Source organism: Momordica charantia (genome assembly GCF_013281855.1).
Source record: "Momordica charantia cultivar OHB3-1 chromosome 5 unlocalized genomic scaffold, Mcharantia_2.0 BLBB01000005.1, whole genome shotgun sequence".
NCBI classification, from domain to species: Eukaryota; Viridiplantae; Streptophyta; class Magnoliopsida; order Cucurbitales; family Cucurbitaceae; genus Momordica; species Momordica charantia.
In genome coordinates, this window is record NW_028275163.1 from 20,028,178 (window position 1) to 20,047,593 (window position 19,416).

General features: G+C 32.0%; 3 protein-coding genes across 7 annotated transcripts; all 3 read left to right on the top strand.

Moving 5' to 3' along the window:
• Positions 1–364: 364 nt before the first annotated feature.
• On the top strand, positions 365–2,717 carry LOC111019874 (membrane steroid-binding protein 2). The gene is made up of 2 exons (XM_022296378.2): positions 365–862; positions 2,095–2,717. Exons 1-2 carry the CDS (start codon positions 522–524, stop codon positions 2,369–2,371), a joined length of 618 nt encoding a protein of 205 aa, XP_022152070.1. The 5' UTR covers positions 365–521; the 3' UTR covers positions 2,372–2,717.
• Positions 2,718–3,583: 866 nt separating this feature from the next.
• Positions 3,584–6,632, top strand: LOC111019824 (PLAC8 family protein). Of its 3 annotated transcripts, none has more exons than XM_022296308.2 (4): positions 3,584–3,791; positions 4,510–4,736; positions 5,389–5,615; positions 6,196–6,632. In XM_022296308.2, the coding sequence occupies exons 2-4, from the start codon at positions 4,565–4,567 to the stop codon at positions 6,364–6,366; spliced, it is 570 nt and encodes a 189-aa protein (XP_022152000.1). In that variant the 5' UTR covers positions 3,584–3,791; positions 4,510–4,564; the 3' UTR covers positions 6,367–6,632. The 3 variants fall into 3 exon arrangements, with proteins under 3 accessions (XP_022152000.1, XP_022152001.1, XP_022152003.1); XM_022296309.2 differs by having other exon boundaries at positions 4,521–4,736; XM_022296311.2 differs by lacking the exon at positions 3,584–3,791 and having other exon boundaries at positions 4,580–4,788.
• Positions 6,633–11,800: 5,168 nt separating this feature from the next.
• LOC111019873 (PQ-loop repeat family protein / transmembrane family protein) lies at positions 11,801–18,350 on the top strand. 3 transcript variants are annotated; one of them, XM_022296376.2, is made up of 14 exons: positions 11,801–11,939; positions 12,777–13,040; positions 14,250–14,292; positions 14,651–14,677; positions 14,786–14,878; positions 15,264–15,469; positions 15,568–15,739; positions 15,817–15,939; positions 16,223–16,342; positions 16,693–16,713; positions 16,853–16,911; positions 17,091–17,181; positions 17,356–17,478; positions 18,138–18,350. In XM_022296376.2, exons 2-13 carry the CDS (start codon positions 12,805–12,807, stop codon positions 17,437–17,439), a joined length of 1,275 nt encoding a protein of 424 aa, XP_022152068.1. In that variant the 5' UTR covers positions 11,801–11,939; positions 12,777–12,804; the 3' UTR covers positions 17,440–17,478; positions 18,138–18,350. The 3 variants fall into 3 exon arrangements, with proteins under 3 accessions (XP_022152068.1, XP_022152067.1, XP_022152069.1); XM_022296375.2 differs by lacking the exon at positions 11,801–11,939 and adding an exon at positions 12,056–12,261; XM_022296377.2 differs by lacking the exon at positions 11,801–11,939 and adding an exon at positions 12,058–12,261 and having other exon boundaries at positions 15,297–15,469.
• The last annotated feature ends 1,066 nt before the right edge of the window (positions 18,351–19,416 follow it).

Sequence of the window (19,416 nt, forward strand, 5' to 3'; positions counted from 1 at the left end):
GTGAAATTTGAACAAACCATCTTTTACTTTTGGTTGGAAATATGTATTTAAGTTAGTCTCGAGTTGGCAAATTTAGTTCAAAGCCGAACAAGGATTCAACCATCAATATAGCAATGGTTCTTTGAACATGGAAGATTCAATTAGCAACATAAATATAAAATCCACCCATCAATGACATCTACTCATCTATCCACAAGTGTTCAACTTAAAAAAAAAAAAAAACAAGAGAAAAAAAAAACGTCTAGAGCCATTCCTAAACATAATTTTTTCCCTGTAAAAAAAAATCATAATTTTTATTTTTATTTTTTCAAATCAATTGTAATTATCTTCACGCCACAAAATAAATAAGAACCAAAGTAGAATGGAAGAAGAAAAACATTGACTGTGTCAACCATGGTGGGGGTAGGTAAGGATTCATGGTTGGTGAAAATTGGGGTTTCGGTCTTCAAATCGAAAGAACCGATTCTGACCACCGGAAATCGAACGCGTTGGGGAAGAAATCACAGAACTAAAACGAAGAAATGGAGTTCTACTGGAAAGCGATGGAACAGATCAGTTGGTACACCGGACTATCGCCGATGGCGTTCTTCACCATACTGGCTTCCATGATCTTCGTATTTCAAATGGTTTCCTCCATGTTTGTTTCTCCAGAAGAGTTCAGCAAGCCCCCCACTGTTCCGATCTCTTCGTCGAACCCGGCCAATTCGAATTTGTTTGTTAACGATGCGGTCGCAGACGCCTCGCAAGCTGTCCAAGTAGGGCGATTGACGGAGCAGCAGTTGAGGGCTTATGATGGATCGGATCCGAACAAGCCCCTTCTTATGGCTATCAAGGGTCAGATCTACGATGTATCTTCCGGCAGGTACTTGTTCTTTTCTCCGGAACGAACTCTGTTCTGTCTCTAGGGTTTATTTAAAACTTGCTCAAAGTTGAATCGGAACCGTTGCTTACTTTCATGAATTGCAGCTTTGAATTTGAAAGTTCTTAATTTTGGAAATTAATGCTTCTAGTTCTAGATGGAAAATTGCTTCTGTAAGCGTTAATTTTATCGTCTACTCATCAATCTCATGATCGGAGTTTAAGAACTGCAGAAAAGTAAAGACAACTGATTATGAATATGCGTTTGAATTTCCTGAACATGTCAGCTTTATTGTCTACTTTACGTCCAAGTTTCACTGATAATGCGTCAACAAAATACAAAATCGTAAGAATTTTTGCTAAGATATTTAAGAAGGTGAATTCTTTTGTAAAAGTGAGGTTAAGAAGGAAAGTTAGGCAGTGTGGGACTGGGTGCTGAAGTTGTTGCAGAAAGGAAGATTTAGAAATGTTAAGCTTCTTAAAGGGATGTTTGGCTCACCATTTCAATAAATTTGGGTTTATGAAGCCTGAGATTTAGAAATCTGAATTTTTATGCAAAGTAATAAGTTACAAAAATCTGGAATTATTTGTAAAATTTAGCAGAGATAACATAGAGTTTATGTAAAGGCGTTACGAGATGAGCAAACTCATAGCTTGAGATAAGCAAACTCACATCCAAAATATGAATTTTGTTTTCTAATATCGAGTGCAATTAGTGAGCCAAACACTCCCTTTGTAGCTCATACTTTTCATTGGTTAGTTGTTCTACTCTATATGAGCACATTGAGTGTCTTCTTTTTCCAATAGCGGGTGTCCAGGCCAAGAGAGTCTAACTTCATGGGTAGGTAACCACTATGATTCGAGTCGAGGGCCTGCCCACGGTGGCTAGTATAATTTTGTTTTGTCGGATGTAGTATATGATATTAAAGATGTATTTGGGAGTGTTTTTAGGATGACCAAAAACACTTCTCCCTCGAAATCCTCATCGTGGTTTGGGAGTACTGTAAAAGTGTTTTTGGAAAAAGTCAAGAAGAGTAAATAAAGGTGCTTTGTGAGGAAGCACATATGTAGTGTTTTTAGCCTAAAAGCTTGACTTAGAGACACTTCAAGAATACTCCTCATATTATAAAGACAACACCAAAGTGATTTGTTGTAAAGCTTTTATCAAAATACTTATTATTAAACTTTTACTACTTTGGTAAGACGACATTGATTTTTGGTTGGTCTGATGGTCAGGATGTTTTATGGTCCCGGTTCACCGTACGCCATGTTCACCGGGAAGGACGCCAGCAGAGCTTTGGCTCTCTTATCTTTCAGACCTGAAGACATTAATGGTAATATCGAAGGTCTGAGTGAAGAAGAACTTGTAATCTTGCAGGACTGGGAATATAAATTCATGGAAAAGTATATAAAAGTTGGGGAGCTTGTTCCAGAGGAGGGATTGAATGAGCATTCTGAAAATGAACACCCAAAGGTCGAAACTGGTCAGGAAGAACACATCGAAGCCCAATAAGAGACATCGTCATCGGCACCATCTTCACTCTTCATCTTTCGTTGGGCAGATGTTGGGAAGCTGCTGTTGAACATGCAAGTCCCTTGTTCCTTCTGATTTTGTGAAGATATGGTCTTCTCTAAAAGTACATACCAGGAAATTTGAGTAAAAGTGATCAATCTGAATGAAGCTAGAGATTCTGCCAGCGGCTAGATTTTTGCCTGATATGTAATATGTATTGTATATTATTTTGACCAATGTGGTTCAGCTCAAGTTTATCATGTAAGTAACAAGGCAATAACTTTTTCCTTGCAATTATATTCTTAAACAAACAACGATGAATAAATAGAGATTTTATGGAAGACAACGTTGGAATACTCTAAAAGAGAGTAGTAGATATGGAGGGTCACGCTTCTTCGAGAACGGGTTTTCCCTCAATTTGAAAGCAGGTCCAACTCTAAAGTAGATCGCCGATTGAAGAGCCTGGTCAATCAGTACTTCTATTGACGAGCAAGTATGATATTGGATTCTCACTTAATCAAGTTATATGTATACACTATTGATGAGCATGTATATATATATATTCTAACTCAACACTTGTGTTGTGTTTCAAACTACTATTGATGAGCATGTATATATATATATATTCTAACTCAACACTTGTGTTGTGTTTCAACCTATATAGTTTGAAGTTAAATCAACTACAATTCAGTATTAATTGACCTATATCTCTAATCAAGAGGGTGTAAATTCGATCTTTCATACCACATGTTTGTACTAAATAAAAATAACATCTATATAGTTTGAATATGTATTCATATTAACGCATAGTATTTATATTGAAAGTCATGTTATTAATTTGTTAAATCAAAATAAAAGTAAATACTAAAATGATTAGTTTTTTTTTTAAGTTGATGGATCAAATTAGACCTTTTAAAAATTTAGAGATCAAAATAGAATAAACGTGAAAGTTAATGGATTAAAATTAGTTTAATAACGAAAAATAAGATAATCTTTATACTTCCAAGACCACCACAAGATTAAAGAAAAAATCTAAAGAAAAACATTTTAAATCACACCCAATTTTCTTTTTATTCCAAACAAAATAAAAAGTATTCTTTTTTTTTCTTTTCTAAATTTTCAAATAATGTATCTAAAATAATTTCTCATGTCTTTTACATCAAAATTAAAAAGAAGAAAACAAAATAACTATAGATAAGAAATTTAAAAATAGTGTAAATAACCCAACGCCAGATTTCTCGCCATGTACTCTTTCCCTTCAGCTGCAAAATAAGAATTAGTTGCCGACTCCGGCGACATAAATCCCGAGATCGTTTTCCGATCCCATACCCATTCCTTCTAAATCTACTCCGCCGCGCCGTTCCGGTGAAGAAGACGATCAAAGACACGCTAGGAATCCATCTGCTACCTTGCTCCACAGGTTCGTACGCGCTGTCAATTATCTCGCTGCAAATTTTTATGTTCACTCTTTATGAATTATGCTTTCCGAACGATATCCTGAATTCCGAAACCCTAATGGAAGTGCTTAGTGTAATGTTACCTTACTTTGAAGGTTTGGTAGCGACTTTTTAGCGTCTCTTGTTTCAGTAATCGTATTTCTTGTTGAGCTCCTGAATCTCTTTAGCTACTCTTTTTTCCCCCAATTTGTTCCTAAGTATGCTTATGCTGCGTGAACTTTTACATCTTCTTTAATTTGACAATTTGATTTTAATTGAGACATTTTTTTTCTCCATTTAAGTTGCTCAAAATAAACTAGCATTCATAGCAACGAATGAAATGTGAAAAATGATTATTGGTTAAATTATAAGTTTAGTCCATTAACACTTGGGATCGTGTATAATCCCTGACATATTTGATATTTCCAAAAAATTCATGGGTTTATTAGTTACAATATGATATTTTGAAAAATTCATAGATTTATTAGATACAAAATTGAGAGATTTATTAGACACTTCTTAGAGTTTAAGGATTTATTAAACATAATTCGAGGACTAAACTTGTAATGTAACCACAATTTTTAAAACTTTAAACAAAATGTGAAAGATGAGTTAATAGATGAAGGTGCAAAATGTAAAAGATATGTTAAAGTGAGGGCACCAAAATAAAGGTTTTACGAATTGCATTTTCATGATCATCAGTAAAGCTGCAGGTTTGAAAAACCATTGGAGGAAAGACGTTATTTATCAGCTAAAGATGGTTGGCCGAAGTAGTTACGTCCCTCCTGCATATGTTCCAATAGGACAGTCTGATTCAGAAGCAGGAATTATATCCAGCAATGAGGGCCATGCTGCACCTATTGAATCTAAGGATGGATTGACACAATGGTCATCTGGAATCTGTGCATGCTTCGATGATACGCAGAGCTGTACGCTACTTTCTGCCTTCTGAGCTTGATTTATGCCAAGGAAATTATGAAGGTGCATCTTGAGTGTGGAAAGAAAATGCCTCATTACTTTGCATGTGTTCTTATAGCAAAATGTTGAATAATTCCATTCAACGTAGGCTAGTAGGGAATCTTTCATACCCTGTTGTGAAATATAAGCTTGCTCTATCATTTACTTTTTTGAGTTTTTTAAGAACTTTGTTAGAAACTATGTTGTTGTGAACCAACTTCTTTGAAGCCAAAGCACTGGATTTTGCACTATGATTAGGTTTACTAAAGGAAATCTGATCAGCCCAACATGTTGGGAGCTTAAAGAACTTTGAATTCAGTTAAAAAGGGGTTAAGAAATCCTTAATATCTACCTTCTTTGGGGGTTACATATTCCTTTAGTTGTATAGCTATTACATGTTTTATGATTAATTAGAGTTCCTTTAATAATTGAGAAGTGCGCATAAAGATTCACTGATTGTATTTAAAATAAATCAGGACACTTGACCAAATTTTATTGAGTTGGTTGAAAGGAACTTTATTATTATTGAAAATAATGTGATTTGAGTTGAAGAGTATTGCATTTCTATTGGTCCATCTCTAGCATGTTAAATGGGGAGCTCACTGCAAAATTTTCTGGGTGCAGGTTTTATTGGCCTTTTTTGTCCATGCTTTCTGTTTGGAAAGAATGCAGAGGTTTTGGGTTCTCGAACAATGTTTGGGTCATGCGCAACTCATTTCATTTTGTGGGCACTTACGAATGCAGTCTGCTGCTTATTGACTGATGGAGTTTTGTGGAATGTACCTGGATGCTTTGTTGCATGTTATGCTTGTGGCTACCGCAAGGAACTCCGGTCGAAGTACAATTTGCCAGTATAATATCTTACTCAGTACTTTTTCATGGCTTATTATCATTATGTTTCTACTATCTATCTGTTCATGGTTTTGCAAGCATAAGTTATTTACACTTATATATATCATGTGCAGCATTTAGGTTGATGTTATGTATTGATTCATTCTCCAGAATCTAGAAATTGACATCTTGTCGTGTCATATCTGTGTTCACGTCCCCTGTCTAGTGTCTATATTCGTGCTTCTTAGCTGCTGATATATGCCTTCAACCTTGCCTAAGAGAAGTCAAAATATTAAGCAGCCTTTTTCTTTAGGTTTATCTCTGCTCAAGGCAGAGAATTGGCTCTCGTGCCATTATCCCTGCCATATAATGTAGGCCAGATCGCTACGTGCCCATTTGATAACATTCATGTTTCTTCATTTTTAATAAGACTAGCAACCTGACAGTCCTAAGCAACCTGGATGGCTTCAACATCCAAGAATTCAGTATGATAAAACAATATTTTTATTTATGTTTTAGAACAAATTAGTCGTTGAGTTAACTTAGCGATTACTATGTTCCCATGAACCACACCTTTTAACTTACTGAAACGTGATGCAGGAAGCACCTTGTGGAGACTTCGTTACTCACTTCTTCTGCCATTTATGTGCTATCTGTCAAGAATATAGGGAGATCCGTGAAAGAGCTGGTGGATCTGGTTCCCATGATTTGAATCTGGCTGTTGTTACCCCACCAACAACTCAGACGATGGAACCTAACCAGGAAAAATAGTTTGGCCATTGCTGGTGCTACCGAGTAATACCGGTAATTTATCAGACTGCTCGCTTAGCACAGAGTTCCTTCTTTCCCTCTTATTCTTATGGGATTTATTCCTTCTATCTCCCTCTCCCTTTTTGTTGTGATTGGAGTAGACTTTCCTCTTTTTCAATTTTCATACAGGAAGTAGGTAGAAAGGGAGACAATATTCCTGTTGTTTCAATTTCTCCTGAACAGTTAAAGCTTCTTTAAATTAAAACCCTCTGGCCATCTTTTGTCTAGTTTAATGGTATTGTGTCTGTTGATATAATTACTGTCAGTTATAGTGTTAGAGAATCAGTTCTAATAGTGTTTGATTAATTTATGTTTTTGAAACAATTTTTTAGCATGGATACAAGAGTTGTTATAATGTTTGGTAAATTGGTATTTAATTATGTAGATTTTACTTCTTGTTGATGTTGAAGAACATGGAAAAACAAGGGTTATGATGTTGGTCTTTAAATTCATTATTTATAAATATGGTTGATCTTTCGTTTTGGAGGAGGGTCAAAGTCAAAAGCAAACGGTAATATTTTCAGATATGTGTTTGGTAGCAGATTTGGTAATTGAATCTCGATTTAAAAATATATTGGTAAACTAGAAGTAGTTATAAAATTTTTTAATCTAAACTTATATTAATTAATTAATTAATTAACATTTTTTATAAATTTTGTATAATTATTATTTTACAAGGTTATATAATTTAGAATACATTATATTTTACATGTTTTAATTTTAACAAACATAAACATAAAATGAGTTTATAATATGAAGTAATATATTTATCAAAATTTTTATCATTTTTAATGTAATTCTGTATTTTAAAATTTTAAAATTTTGAATTTGAAAATGCAGAAATAGTTTTAAACAAATAATCAAAACAAAAAAATAGAATGCGAGTTTATCGGCAAATTAAGTTCTTTTATTTATAATTCTCATTTCCATTTTTTTTTCCAAAACTTAAATAAAAGCATTATTTCATAATTTTCAATCTTTAAAATACATAATAATTATAACATAAAAATTATAATTTAATGTAAAGTGTTTACTTTATTTAATTTAAAATTTTAGATAACAAAAGTCGTAACCAAACATGTTTTTATTTCGTCTTTCAATAGAAAAGGAAAAATATAAAACAAGAAATAATTATTAAATGTAGTTTTGTTTTTGTCTAATTGAAAAACGAAAAATAAAAAGGGAAAAAAGAACGGAAACGTTATCGAATGAACTCCTTCCTAATTTCCATGATATCACTTATGAAAGGAAGAAAAGCGAAAAAGGATATATTAGAGGGACAGAGGGACAATCGAATCAATGTTCATTTTAAAATGGAATGGATTTTATTAAAAGCTAACTACCCATGTTAAAAATCTTTAGGCTTTAAATCTTTCAAATGGTTCAAATGATCTAAAAGATTGTAATTAAGGTATCGTTTAATAACTATTTTAGTTTTTAATTTTATGTTTTTGAAAATTTTATTTATTTGCTTATGATTTATTTATGTTTTCATCCCGGTGAACTGTTAGCAAAATTTAAAAAACAAAAGCAATTTTTGAAAATTATTCTTTTTAGTTTTCAAAATTTTGCTTAGATAACAGAAAATAAAATGAGGCTTTTTAAGTGTTAAAAGTTTGATTAAAAAAAATATTTGGTTTCTATACTTTCATTAAAATAACAATTTAGTCCCTGAATTTTAATTTGTAACGATTTAGTCCCTATACTTTCAAATTGGTAACAATTTAATCCTTGAATTTTAATATGTAACAATTTAGTCACTGTAATTTAATGTTGGTAACGATTTAGTCTTTATGGTGAAATTTCTTTGTTAAATTTCTTATATATATAGATGAATAAACTATAGAGGGACCAACCATGTTTATAAATTATAAAGATTAAATTGTTATATTATAAAATTTGACACTTAATTTTAATAAAATTTTTTACGATAGGGACTAAATTGTTACAAATTTTAAACTACAAAGACTAAATCGTTACAAGCTAAAGTTCATGGACTAAATTGTTACTTTAGTAGAAGTACATGGACTAAATCGTTACAAACTAAAGTTCAAGGACTAAATTGTTACTTTAGTGAAAATACAGGGACCAAACGTGTTTTTTAACCTTAAACTTTCTAAAAGTTCCGGTCAAAAGGCTTAACCACGAGAGAGTAAAAATGCACCGGAAGATATATGATTTTAAAAGTTTCAATTTATATCTATAATTTGAGTTTAGTTTTAATGTGATCACTATACTTTTACAAGTTTCGATTTGATCTCCATGGTTTGACTAACGTTAAACCTCAAAAATTATCTTTATTGTTACAAATAGTTACCATATTAAATACATAGTATATTATTCTTTTATTTATGTGGTAATGAGTTCGTGTTTTCTTTTTAACTTAGCTTTGTTAGCTTATTATATAATAGTTATTATATTATAGTTCAAGGCTAAGTGAAAAATTGGAAAAAAAAAATAGTCGGCTTTCAAGAAGATAAAAAACGATTTCTTTACGATTTGTGAGGTTGAACCAAATCATAGAGACTAATTAAAGTTAAAAAAAGAAATTATAGAGACTAAATTGAAACTAAGTTCAAATGGTAGGAACTAAATTGAAATTTTTTTAATTATAAGAACAAAAAATTAACGCTAGGTGCAAATATTACGGATCATATTGGTACTAGACCTAGGTTAAAATACTATTTTGGTCCATCTACTTTCAATTTTGGTTCATTACAATTCATAAACTTCAAATAATTCATTTCAATCCATCCTACTTTCACCTTTGGTCTATTTTAGTACATTCAAAGTGTTGTTTTGGTTATATTACTTTTAAAAAGTAACCATTTTGGTCGGTCCATATTCATTAAATTTTAACATAAATTCTACACATGACATAAACATTTTAATATAAAATCATGATTACATCTCAAGAAATACATTGAATATGTTGTCGTGTTGAAACTTGAAATTATGATAGAATAAAATGAGATTAAAATAAAAATTAAAGAACCAAATTGATCCCTTTTTAAGAATACAGAAATCAAACAAACATTTTGAAAGTACCTCAACTAAAATTATAAGTATCAAAATAAATATTTTGAAAGTGTATAAATAAAAAATAAATCAAAATTGAGAGTACGGGCCAACAACCATAATATTTTAACCCTAAACCTAAACGAGAGGAAGTTCGTGCCCATGTGTCATGTTGGTGGCCACGTGGGTGGGTCTCGTAGTGATATATAATTCTAAATTCTTGAACATATTTTAATATTATATCTTTTTCTGTTTTTTTCTGGAGGATACAATATTTTTTTCCCCCGCAAAAGGTGGATACGATATTATATGTTTCTTCACTTAACGGTAGTCCATTAATTTTGAACAATTATTGGCTCTCAAAAAAAAAAAAATATATATATATATTAACAATTATTGAATCGGAACACAATAAACTTATTTTAGACTGTTCTCAAAAATCAATTAGATTAGATGGAGCATCTACAAAAAAAAAACGTTAAATATATTATTTGGTCTTTGAAATATAATAACTAAAAAAAATTAATCAGAATTTCCAATTTAAAAAACTTCAATAACATCGTCTAAATTAAATAACAAGATTGGATACTCATATTTTATATATTTATCTTATATTTTATTAATTATTATGTTTAAATATTTGAAAATTTAATTACATGACATATTTAAAATATTCAAAAAATAATAATTTTAAAGTAGAATTTTAGAGGTAATGTAGACTTCACATGGAGAAATCAACCGATGGAGTGTAGACATATTTGTTGGCGGGAGGTTCCAAATAAAAAATTATGAATTTTGAGATATTTTATAAATAAGGAGATGTATCAAATTGAGAAATATGATATAAATTTCTCAAATTGATTAAAATAGGATTTCCCAGTAAATTAAGGATTGATAATTCCTCCGCCAAGGAGGATAAAATTAATCTCTATAAAAATAAAATCTTCTTGGAAAATCGATCATCTCACACCAGACAAAAATCTCTCATCTTCAAAGTTAAAGTATTATTCCTCTACCATAAGCGGCTAGGATTCGGTTCTTCCAATTCAAGGGTAATTGAAGTCCAACTGCTTGGAAGACTCAGGTTAGATATAGATTTTTTTATTTATTTATTTTCAAGTATTATTTGTTTCTTGTTTTTGTTGTTTATGAACAATTGATTTTAATTAAATGGACGACTTAATTCATATTATTGTTCTATTGCTACCCATGAATTTGCCATATGTAATTATCGATTGAATTAAGTAGTATGGAGTTAGCTTGTGTATGTATTTATGGTTTTTCCATGATAAATACTCTGTATAATAGACTCGGAAATAAAGAAACAAAATTAATTAATGTGTAGATATCTCAAATTAATTGGTTTCGATTTAGTTCTCGTTGTTTTTAATGATATTATTTGATGGATGAAACCCTATCGTGACTAGTTGATTAATTAATAAGATTTAATTTTGATACTTGATCTAAGTCGATTAAATTAGAAGAATTAGAATTTACCACTGCTGTTCCAAATAGGTAGACTAAGATCTTGAATTGGTAAATTGATTTTTGTGTAAAGCCTTTGATTAAGATTGCAATGAGATAAAACGTTTGGATGAGAAGTTTGGTTCAATCTTTAGTTTTCAAAATTTAAAACATCATTTTATTAAGCTTTGAGAAATTATTAATTTAATCGGTTTCATTTGAATTCGACATGGTCTCAAGATTTAGTAAAATCAATAATTATTAATTATTTTGGAGGGCCTTGACAACCCTTACCAACGTGACATTTACAAATATCATTTTATACACGAATGGTTACTAAATTTCAGTTTATACTCCAATAATTTTATATTAAATATCCATCACACTTATACTTAATTTGAAAATAAAATAATAAAAGTTAACATGAACTCTTTGCTCCTATCTAGAAGTTTGAAATTATAGGATTTTTAATTTTGATTTAACAAGTTTTTATTCAATACCATTAATCTAACTATTTAGATATTGATATGACTTAAATCTAAGCATAGTTAAGTTATATTTTTTATACCAAAAAATAGAGCTTTGAATTCGCATCTAAACTAAAAAAGATGACGTAGACGAAAAAATTACGAAATACTTTATACATAAAATATCACATCACCATTTAGTTACCACGTAACAAAATTCTCTCAAAATTCAAATATTGAAATTATAATTGAACTAAAATTAAAATATTTTACTGTTAAAAAAAAATATTCTTCATAAAACACTTATAAATTCCCATAATTTCATGCATTCATTTTATTTCTATCATTTCAAAAGGATAAAAATGGAAATTAATTATGTACCAAACAAAACCTTAATCATCCAGTCTCTTCTTAGAAGTGTTCATATAATTTAGTTTAAAGAAAGTTTTAATTCAAAGATTCAGAAAATACTTGAGAGAGAGAATTCGAGAACTGAAACGGTTGAATTGACAACAATATAGCGAGAAACTTGTGGAAAAAGTTTCAGAGAATCGAGATACGGTGTTCCAATGGCGCCATACAGAGGTAGGTGAAGGTGAAATCAACTTTATTTGTACTTTTATGGGGCTCACAGGTATGAACATGGCAAACAATATGTATATATATGTATAGATGAAGTGGCGGATGGATTCAACAGCCACTTGTCGTGCAGTGTTTTGCATTTTGAGAGAGAGAGAGAGAATGATCGTTTCGGAAATCGGAACCTAGAAATCTAATAGCAATGGTTTTGATTAGGGAGTTTTCTTTCACGAGGAGCTCCAGGGAAATGGAGTATTTACATTTTTAAACTCGAGAGTTGGCTCATTTTCTTATGTCGTTTTCATCACTCGCGCATCTCTCTTATTTGGTTAGCGCTCTTCTTCGTCGTCGTCTTCTTTCGTTAGGAAGAAATGAACCATTTATTCGACTGTTTCAGCGCGACATGATTGTTAGTTGTATCTGGCGTAAATCTTTAATTTCATATGGAGTCTGGCGATGTTGAATGATTCTGCATTATGTATATATATATTGCAATGTGTGTCCATTTGCTTTGTATTTCCATCTGTTTTTGTCCCCTGCTTGATCTTGTTGTAGGAAGGCGGAAAAAGTTTTAATGTTAGGAAAAATGCGAGTGTTTATTTTATTTGCTCCCCATCACTACTGTTCAGTTCAATCTCTTTCACATATATTTTTGGTGCAACCCTGTTCTGCATTTCTTTTTATATAAGAACTCTGAAATCTCTCGGCTAACTGGGGCTTGAAAATATTCAGAACAATAAAAAACTGAGTCTCTTTATATTATCTTTTGTCCTTCTTGTGTTATTCTGATGATTATATTTCACTCACTCTCTCTCTCTCTCTCTCAAACTCTCTTTTGCTCAGATTGAAGTCATATACTAGTCGGAAGCAAATGGGACTATTTCAAACCTCAAATCCCATTTGCCCAAGAAACCAGCATTGTTCGGAATGGGCAGAAAAGAATATGAAATACTGCCTTTGCAGTGCGAAGGATGGAGTTTCGCTCACTCTGGGAATAATTAGTGTTGTCAGTTGGGGTGTAGCTGAGATACCCCAAATCGTTACGAACTACAGGGAAAAATCTTCCGAGGGTCTGTCTGTTGCTTTCTTGCTAACATGGATATTGGGGTATTTCCTCTTTTCCTTCTCTTTGATTTTTGGCTTGCTTTGGTTACTTTTACATTTCAGTAATGTAGCGTCCTTAAATGAATTGATAGTACTTCTGAAAGTGAAGACTCCCAATTTGAATAACATATCTTATCTTAGTGTATTTTTCATTGGAATCTTGTTTGATTTTAGCGTGATTGGCTGTTACCAAATAGAAGTTGTATCTAGTGTATAGAACTGTGATTTTTGTTATTCTTGCTGCCTATGATGCTGTTGAAAACCGCTTGTTACACTTGAGCGGAAGTCTTATTAAAACCATTTTACCTTTTGGTTATAAAACAAAAGGTTTACTGTGTATGTGTGTGGTTTTTCTTTTTTGATAATTGGCGTGTATTGGGCTCCACTCCGTATATCTATGCTTATGGCCTTTCTCTTCCAATTATGGGGAGGCTTGGAGACAAAAAATAGTTTTGAAGTTTTATAGACTGGAACTTATTGAACTCACGACTTTGGAGAGTATGTTCAAACATCCATGCCTTTGACACCCGTTGTGATCTATTTTTGAACTCCATTTCCATATAACTCCCTCCTGAAGGATTTCAAGAATCTTAAATTTCTCTTTCTAGGACTTTGTAATTTCTGCAAAATTTGAGGACGGTTTCAAGAATCAAGTTTCTCTTTTCTCATTAAACTTCACAGCTTTTACATAAATAACTATACATCTGAGTTGTCATACTGGTTGATTGGATAGATTTACTAATTCTGACTTGAGCTCATGTCCAATGGCACTCTTAAGCCAATGGAATCCCCTCCTTCCCTCCTCCCTGCACCCAGAAATAAGTGGTGACTATTTTATCTGCTTGGAGTGTTATAGTTTAGAACTTGGTGAACTCTTTTTAAAGTTTATTTATTTAGTGATTCCGATTGTATGATTACATACCTACAAAAAGATTGTTGGATTGCTTCAACTGTGATATGGAATATTAGCGAGATCTTTGAGGATGAATTTACGAATATAAGCCGGTAAATGGCCAATCAACATGACATGATATGAGGTTTGAGTTGTTTTTTCTTGAATTGAATGACACTATTACATATTACTCTGCTAATTTACTTTTACTTTTAAAGTTGCCAAGGCAGAAAGCAGAGTTTAGTCATTTCTACATTAAGAATTCCTTCCTTCCTATTTGCCAGTGGAATTTTAGACTATTTACAATTTTCTTTTTGCAGAGATTTTTTCAATGTCTTTGGCTGCATACTCGAACCAGCAACAGTAAGTGGTTCTCTTAAATCTTAAAAGTTAAAAAATGAAATACAACTTTTCATTGGCAAATTCCAACAAGATAAGTCCATATTACTATATATGTAATCGTATATGCAAGCAAATAAAGTAAACCACATTTCTCATGGTTATCAAGCCAAAGTTAAATGTGTTCCTTGGCATGTTTGCATAACTCGATGAAGTTATGTGGCTTGCACTCAACCAAGTTGTAATAGCTAGCTGAAGCTGTGAATAAGGATCATTTCTTATAGCTTTTTCCTATTCTTTAAACAAGCTTTTTTGAGAGATTTATTTTGTTAAGTTTTCCTACAAGTTTACTTTTTTAAACCTTCTCTGATTTCTTATGCAGCTTCCAACTCAATACTACATGGCATTGGTACGTTCTAAGGTTTTGAAATAATTTTCCAACTCTTTTTTCATCCAAGTATTGTATACCTCATTTTTTCTCCTGAATGGTGGGTATCATTATCATGCTGGTATACAGTTGTATACGATCACCACAGGGATTCTGGCTGCACAGACCATATACTATGGCCATATATATCCTCAGCTGAAGTATCGTCGAAGGCAGTGCAAGGTTATATATTCTCTTTCCTGTTTATCACTTGTTGCTTGTCTACACATACATATAAATTATTATGCATGTCTTTATTATTTTTTTTTTATAAGAAACAATTTCACTGATGATATGAAATTACAAAAGAATGGGGTAAATATTTATTTATTATGTGGTAAAGAATGGGGTAAATATTTTGTATTTCCATCTCAGTGTCTGATGTCTGAACATTGAAATGTGATGATATTTTAATTAAGTGTTTTTAGTTCTCCTTTAGGCTGTAGTGTACTATGTTACTAAATAATCGTCAAAAACTATTAGGCGCAGCATAGTTAAAGCTCTTTCTATGAAGACGAATTTTATTTGTTTACCATACTGCTATTTGTGAATCTACTGCATGTCTTAGGTTCTTATTCATAGTAGTGATGCCCATGCACAGACTGATGCACGTGATAGAGCCCAACAAAGCTATGGCAGTGTTAATGTGAAGCACAATGATGATGACAAGGGCAACAAGTTAAATGCTTCAGTAAGAGAGAGTGTTTCCACCAGTCCTATTCCTCTTCCAATGCTTCCGCGAAATAATTCCATGGGAAGAGAGCTATACTACATGTAAATATTCTCTCTTTTTGATTCTCTAGCTTCCTGCTTTAGACCTTTATCACGACCAAAATTGCAATTATATGATATTAATGTTTGTAAATAATCAGGTCAGCGAGATCTCTATCAAGGAGTCATACTCCGGCAGCAGGGTCTTTCTTAACACAAAGAATGACTCCTAATTCTTCTTTTGGTCAGAACCCTATGCAAGAGCCCCTGCTTGATGGAAATCAACCATCACCACCTTCAACACCTCCCAATGTCAAGAGCATGCTATGTCTGGTAAGCTTTATACGTCTTAGCCCAAGTGTCCATCACATATACTTACAGGTAATTATAGTTTTAATTTTCATCATCAGGTCTCCGTGTTGACTTTCCTCGGCACACTCAATCTCCATCAATCTGCAGAAAACAGATTTCACAGCATATCTGACCATCCAAATAAAGGATTTGTCATACCAGTAGGAAGAAAGCTCTTACAGGTAGCCCAAAATGAACTTAGTTTTCTACGTGTGTTGATTGGACCCAGCAGATAATTTTAGGGACCAGGAGTTTGCATAAAAACTACTATATAACCAATTCAACGGTCAAGAAGCTGATCTTCATATTTTCCTTTTTGTATACCTTACTAGTATGAGGGAGCTACATTTATGATATGCATTTCATATTCTACTTTTGCATCCGTTTGCAAGGAAGTTAAGGCAATTCTGAATATTTGATATTTTAGTGGAGGTATAAAATCATTGACTGCTGTTGAAATTCCAGGTTGCTGGTGAGCTGTTGCAAAACAATGGTAACGAAGGAAGCAGTGGAATTGGAACTTACCTTGGTTGGGCAATGGCAGTGATATACATGGGTGGACGACTTCCTCAAATTTTCTTGAATGTGAGATTTGCTTTTCCAAGCACGAGTCATTCTATTGATGGAGAACTTACGGTCCTAGAAATTTCTTCTCATAAATAGTGTGGTCATAGAGACAGTTGACTTTATATAAATCCTAGTCTATACATGGCTCTGTTTGCAGTTTGCACCAGAAAATTAAAAAGTTGCATATATGCCACCTTTTGGTGTGAGATTTGAATATTTAATCCCTAACCTATTTTTCTCAATTTTTAATTAGCATGCATATGGTTTATTATTATTATTATTATTATTATTTTTGGTCCAAATAATAAGAATTGAATCTATATGGTTATATAAGGTATTGACTCTTGGTTGTTGGTTAACTTTTGCAGATAAGAAGGGGCCATGTTGAGGTGAAGATAATTATTGTGCAATTAGTTTATATTTGCTTCATCCTTTACAAATTTAAATGAGTTGAATTCATTTAGAGGATGGTTGATAATGCAGCAGCATGGGAGTTGAATTCATTAAAACTTTTCAATTAATTTGCAGGGTCTTAGTCCATTAATGTTCATATTTGCTTTAATTGGAAACTCCACTTATGTAGCAAGGTGAGTATGGCCCATCCTTATGTTTTCTGCCTCCTAGCTTATATTTATCCAAAGTTTCTTTGAGAATCATATAGTTTGTGAACTGGAATCATAATTATGGCCTATTTTCTATTTTGTGGAGATATTGGAATTGATTCATAACAATGTGTTCGTATTTTATATTATCAATTTTTTTGTAGTATACTTGTAAGCAGTACAAGTTGGTCAAAAATCAGACCGAATCTCCCGTGGCTTGTGGATGCATGTGGATGTGTGTTTCTCGACACTTTTGTATCCTCATTATCAATACACGACACATTCTTGGAAGATATACCGTATTTTAGAAATTGTTTTTGCATTTCTTGAACAGGCCGAACCTTGTCAACACTTCTCTTTTATGACCTTCAGTTGTTTGACTCTACAAATTTTTGCTATCAGAAAAACTAGTAACCTTAACTTCTTCAGATACTAATACAATTCATCTATTTCAACTCCCGGATACATCGAGATGAAGATGATAAGCTTGTGCCTCCCACCAGTGAAGCTTAGGATTCCCTGACAAGGAAATGATATTATTGCTAAGATATGGTATGGCCTCACTCTTTCTTGGCCACATTGATTTTGTTCAAGTACATACATCTTATTTGGTGCATTTATTTTTCAAATGTAAGATACTAACAATAACAATACGAAGTAGAGAAGTATGAAATATAAATATTAATAACAACTAACAAGAACTTGAAAAGGATGAATGGAAGTCCATTATGTTTGCATATACCCTCTGCTGATCTCTGTTTCTCGACGTGAATTTTTTCTGCCACGAGCCCTTTCGACAAACAGTAACTTCTTCCTGCTCAAAATTTAGTAGAACGGAAGTGAGGCTGACTCCATCTTTTAACACACAAACACATAGATTGAGATATTGCTAAATGGAAAATTCACAAAGCCAATATCTAGTTGAATGATAGCTTGGTAGAAGGATTATAGTTAGAATGATTACTTTATGTGAAATCAACTGTTTGCCAAAAAGGTTTTTTTCTTTTCTTTTCTTTTTTTTTTGAGAGATCGATGTTGTATAATGGAAATTTTGCATCATCTAGACCAGGAACTGAAAATGAAAGACATATTTTTCCTTCTTGTTTATATATTGTTCTATGCTAGTAGTTTCTACAGTTCATTTTTGAACCAGGGTTTTGAATTATTTGTCAAATATGTTTGGATGATCACTGGCAATGGTTATGTTGTAGGTAATTCGTCTACGGCCCCAGTTGAAGCTCCAATGCACGTGAAAATTGATTAGTTTTCATGGCCTCCTCTGCGCAATTACACGTAAGCTGGCCCGAGCACATTAAGAGAGAGCTATACTAGTTCTTAACTTTGTCGTTCTAATAGTCACAGTTTGGAACATACAAACATCTTCTTTCACACATTTTATTTTGGTAGAATTTTTTTCTTGATTACTCAAAGTTTATCAGTTTATGTCTTTTCCAAACTTAACATCACAAATTTGAACTCTTCTTAAAGCTTGATGGAAAACATTTAATCAGTACACAACCAAATATCAAAATATTTTTTGTACTAATTAATTTTCCTCTTAAAACTGCTTGCAACTAAAGTTTAAATTTGACTAAAATTTTGCTTAAGACTAAAGTATTTTTTCTAGAAACATTTATTTCTCTACTTACCATTAATCTATATATAGAATTACAAAAGACTTTCACCTGATAATTCTTTTAAATATTTTTATAGTTCTCAAAATTACCTTTTGATTATGTAACAAATACCATTGAAATTTTTGAAAAAGTATTTTCTAATTAGCTAAAAATATTTAAAATAAGTTCAGAGCGAATACAAAATAATTGATGCCTCAAGTCAGAATGTTGTGTTGATGCCTGTTCTTTTTGCAATTAAACCGTCGTCTACTGCAACGCAAGCTTCTATAGAGAAGCCTAAAGAATGAGTATTATTTAGATTAATATATTGTTAGGTCAATCAATCAAAATGTCATGAAAAACAATGATATATTTTTGTCTTTTTTATGACTTGGGTGGGAGCTTTTGCTCCCCTATACGTAGGGGCAACCATGTTCGGCCCAAGGCATGATCCTGGAAACATGAAAAACAATGATATAGCAAGTTTTTCCATAAATCTAAATCTAAAAAATATTGGTTGAAAAGATATTTTTCGATACGTTCAAGGTTGCTCATTAGAACATAATTTAATTACTTGAGGTAACTATAATCTTCTTAAAGGTCTAAAAGAATTGGCTCAAAGTTCGATCTAAGATATCAAAGGACAAAAGAATAAGTTTATCTTGTAAAGAACCTCTTTATGACATTTTTTCTAATTATATGAAAAATTTTAAGGCTTAATAATTTATTATTTATAAAGGGTTACCAACTATTACTTGTAATTGTTAAGTTACATATATCACTTGAAAAGAAAACTAGTTTTTACCTATCAAATTAACCAAGTATATCAATTTTCACCCTAAAGTTTCCATTTACTAGAGAAAATGAAGAGATT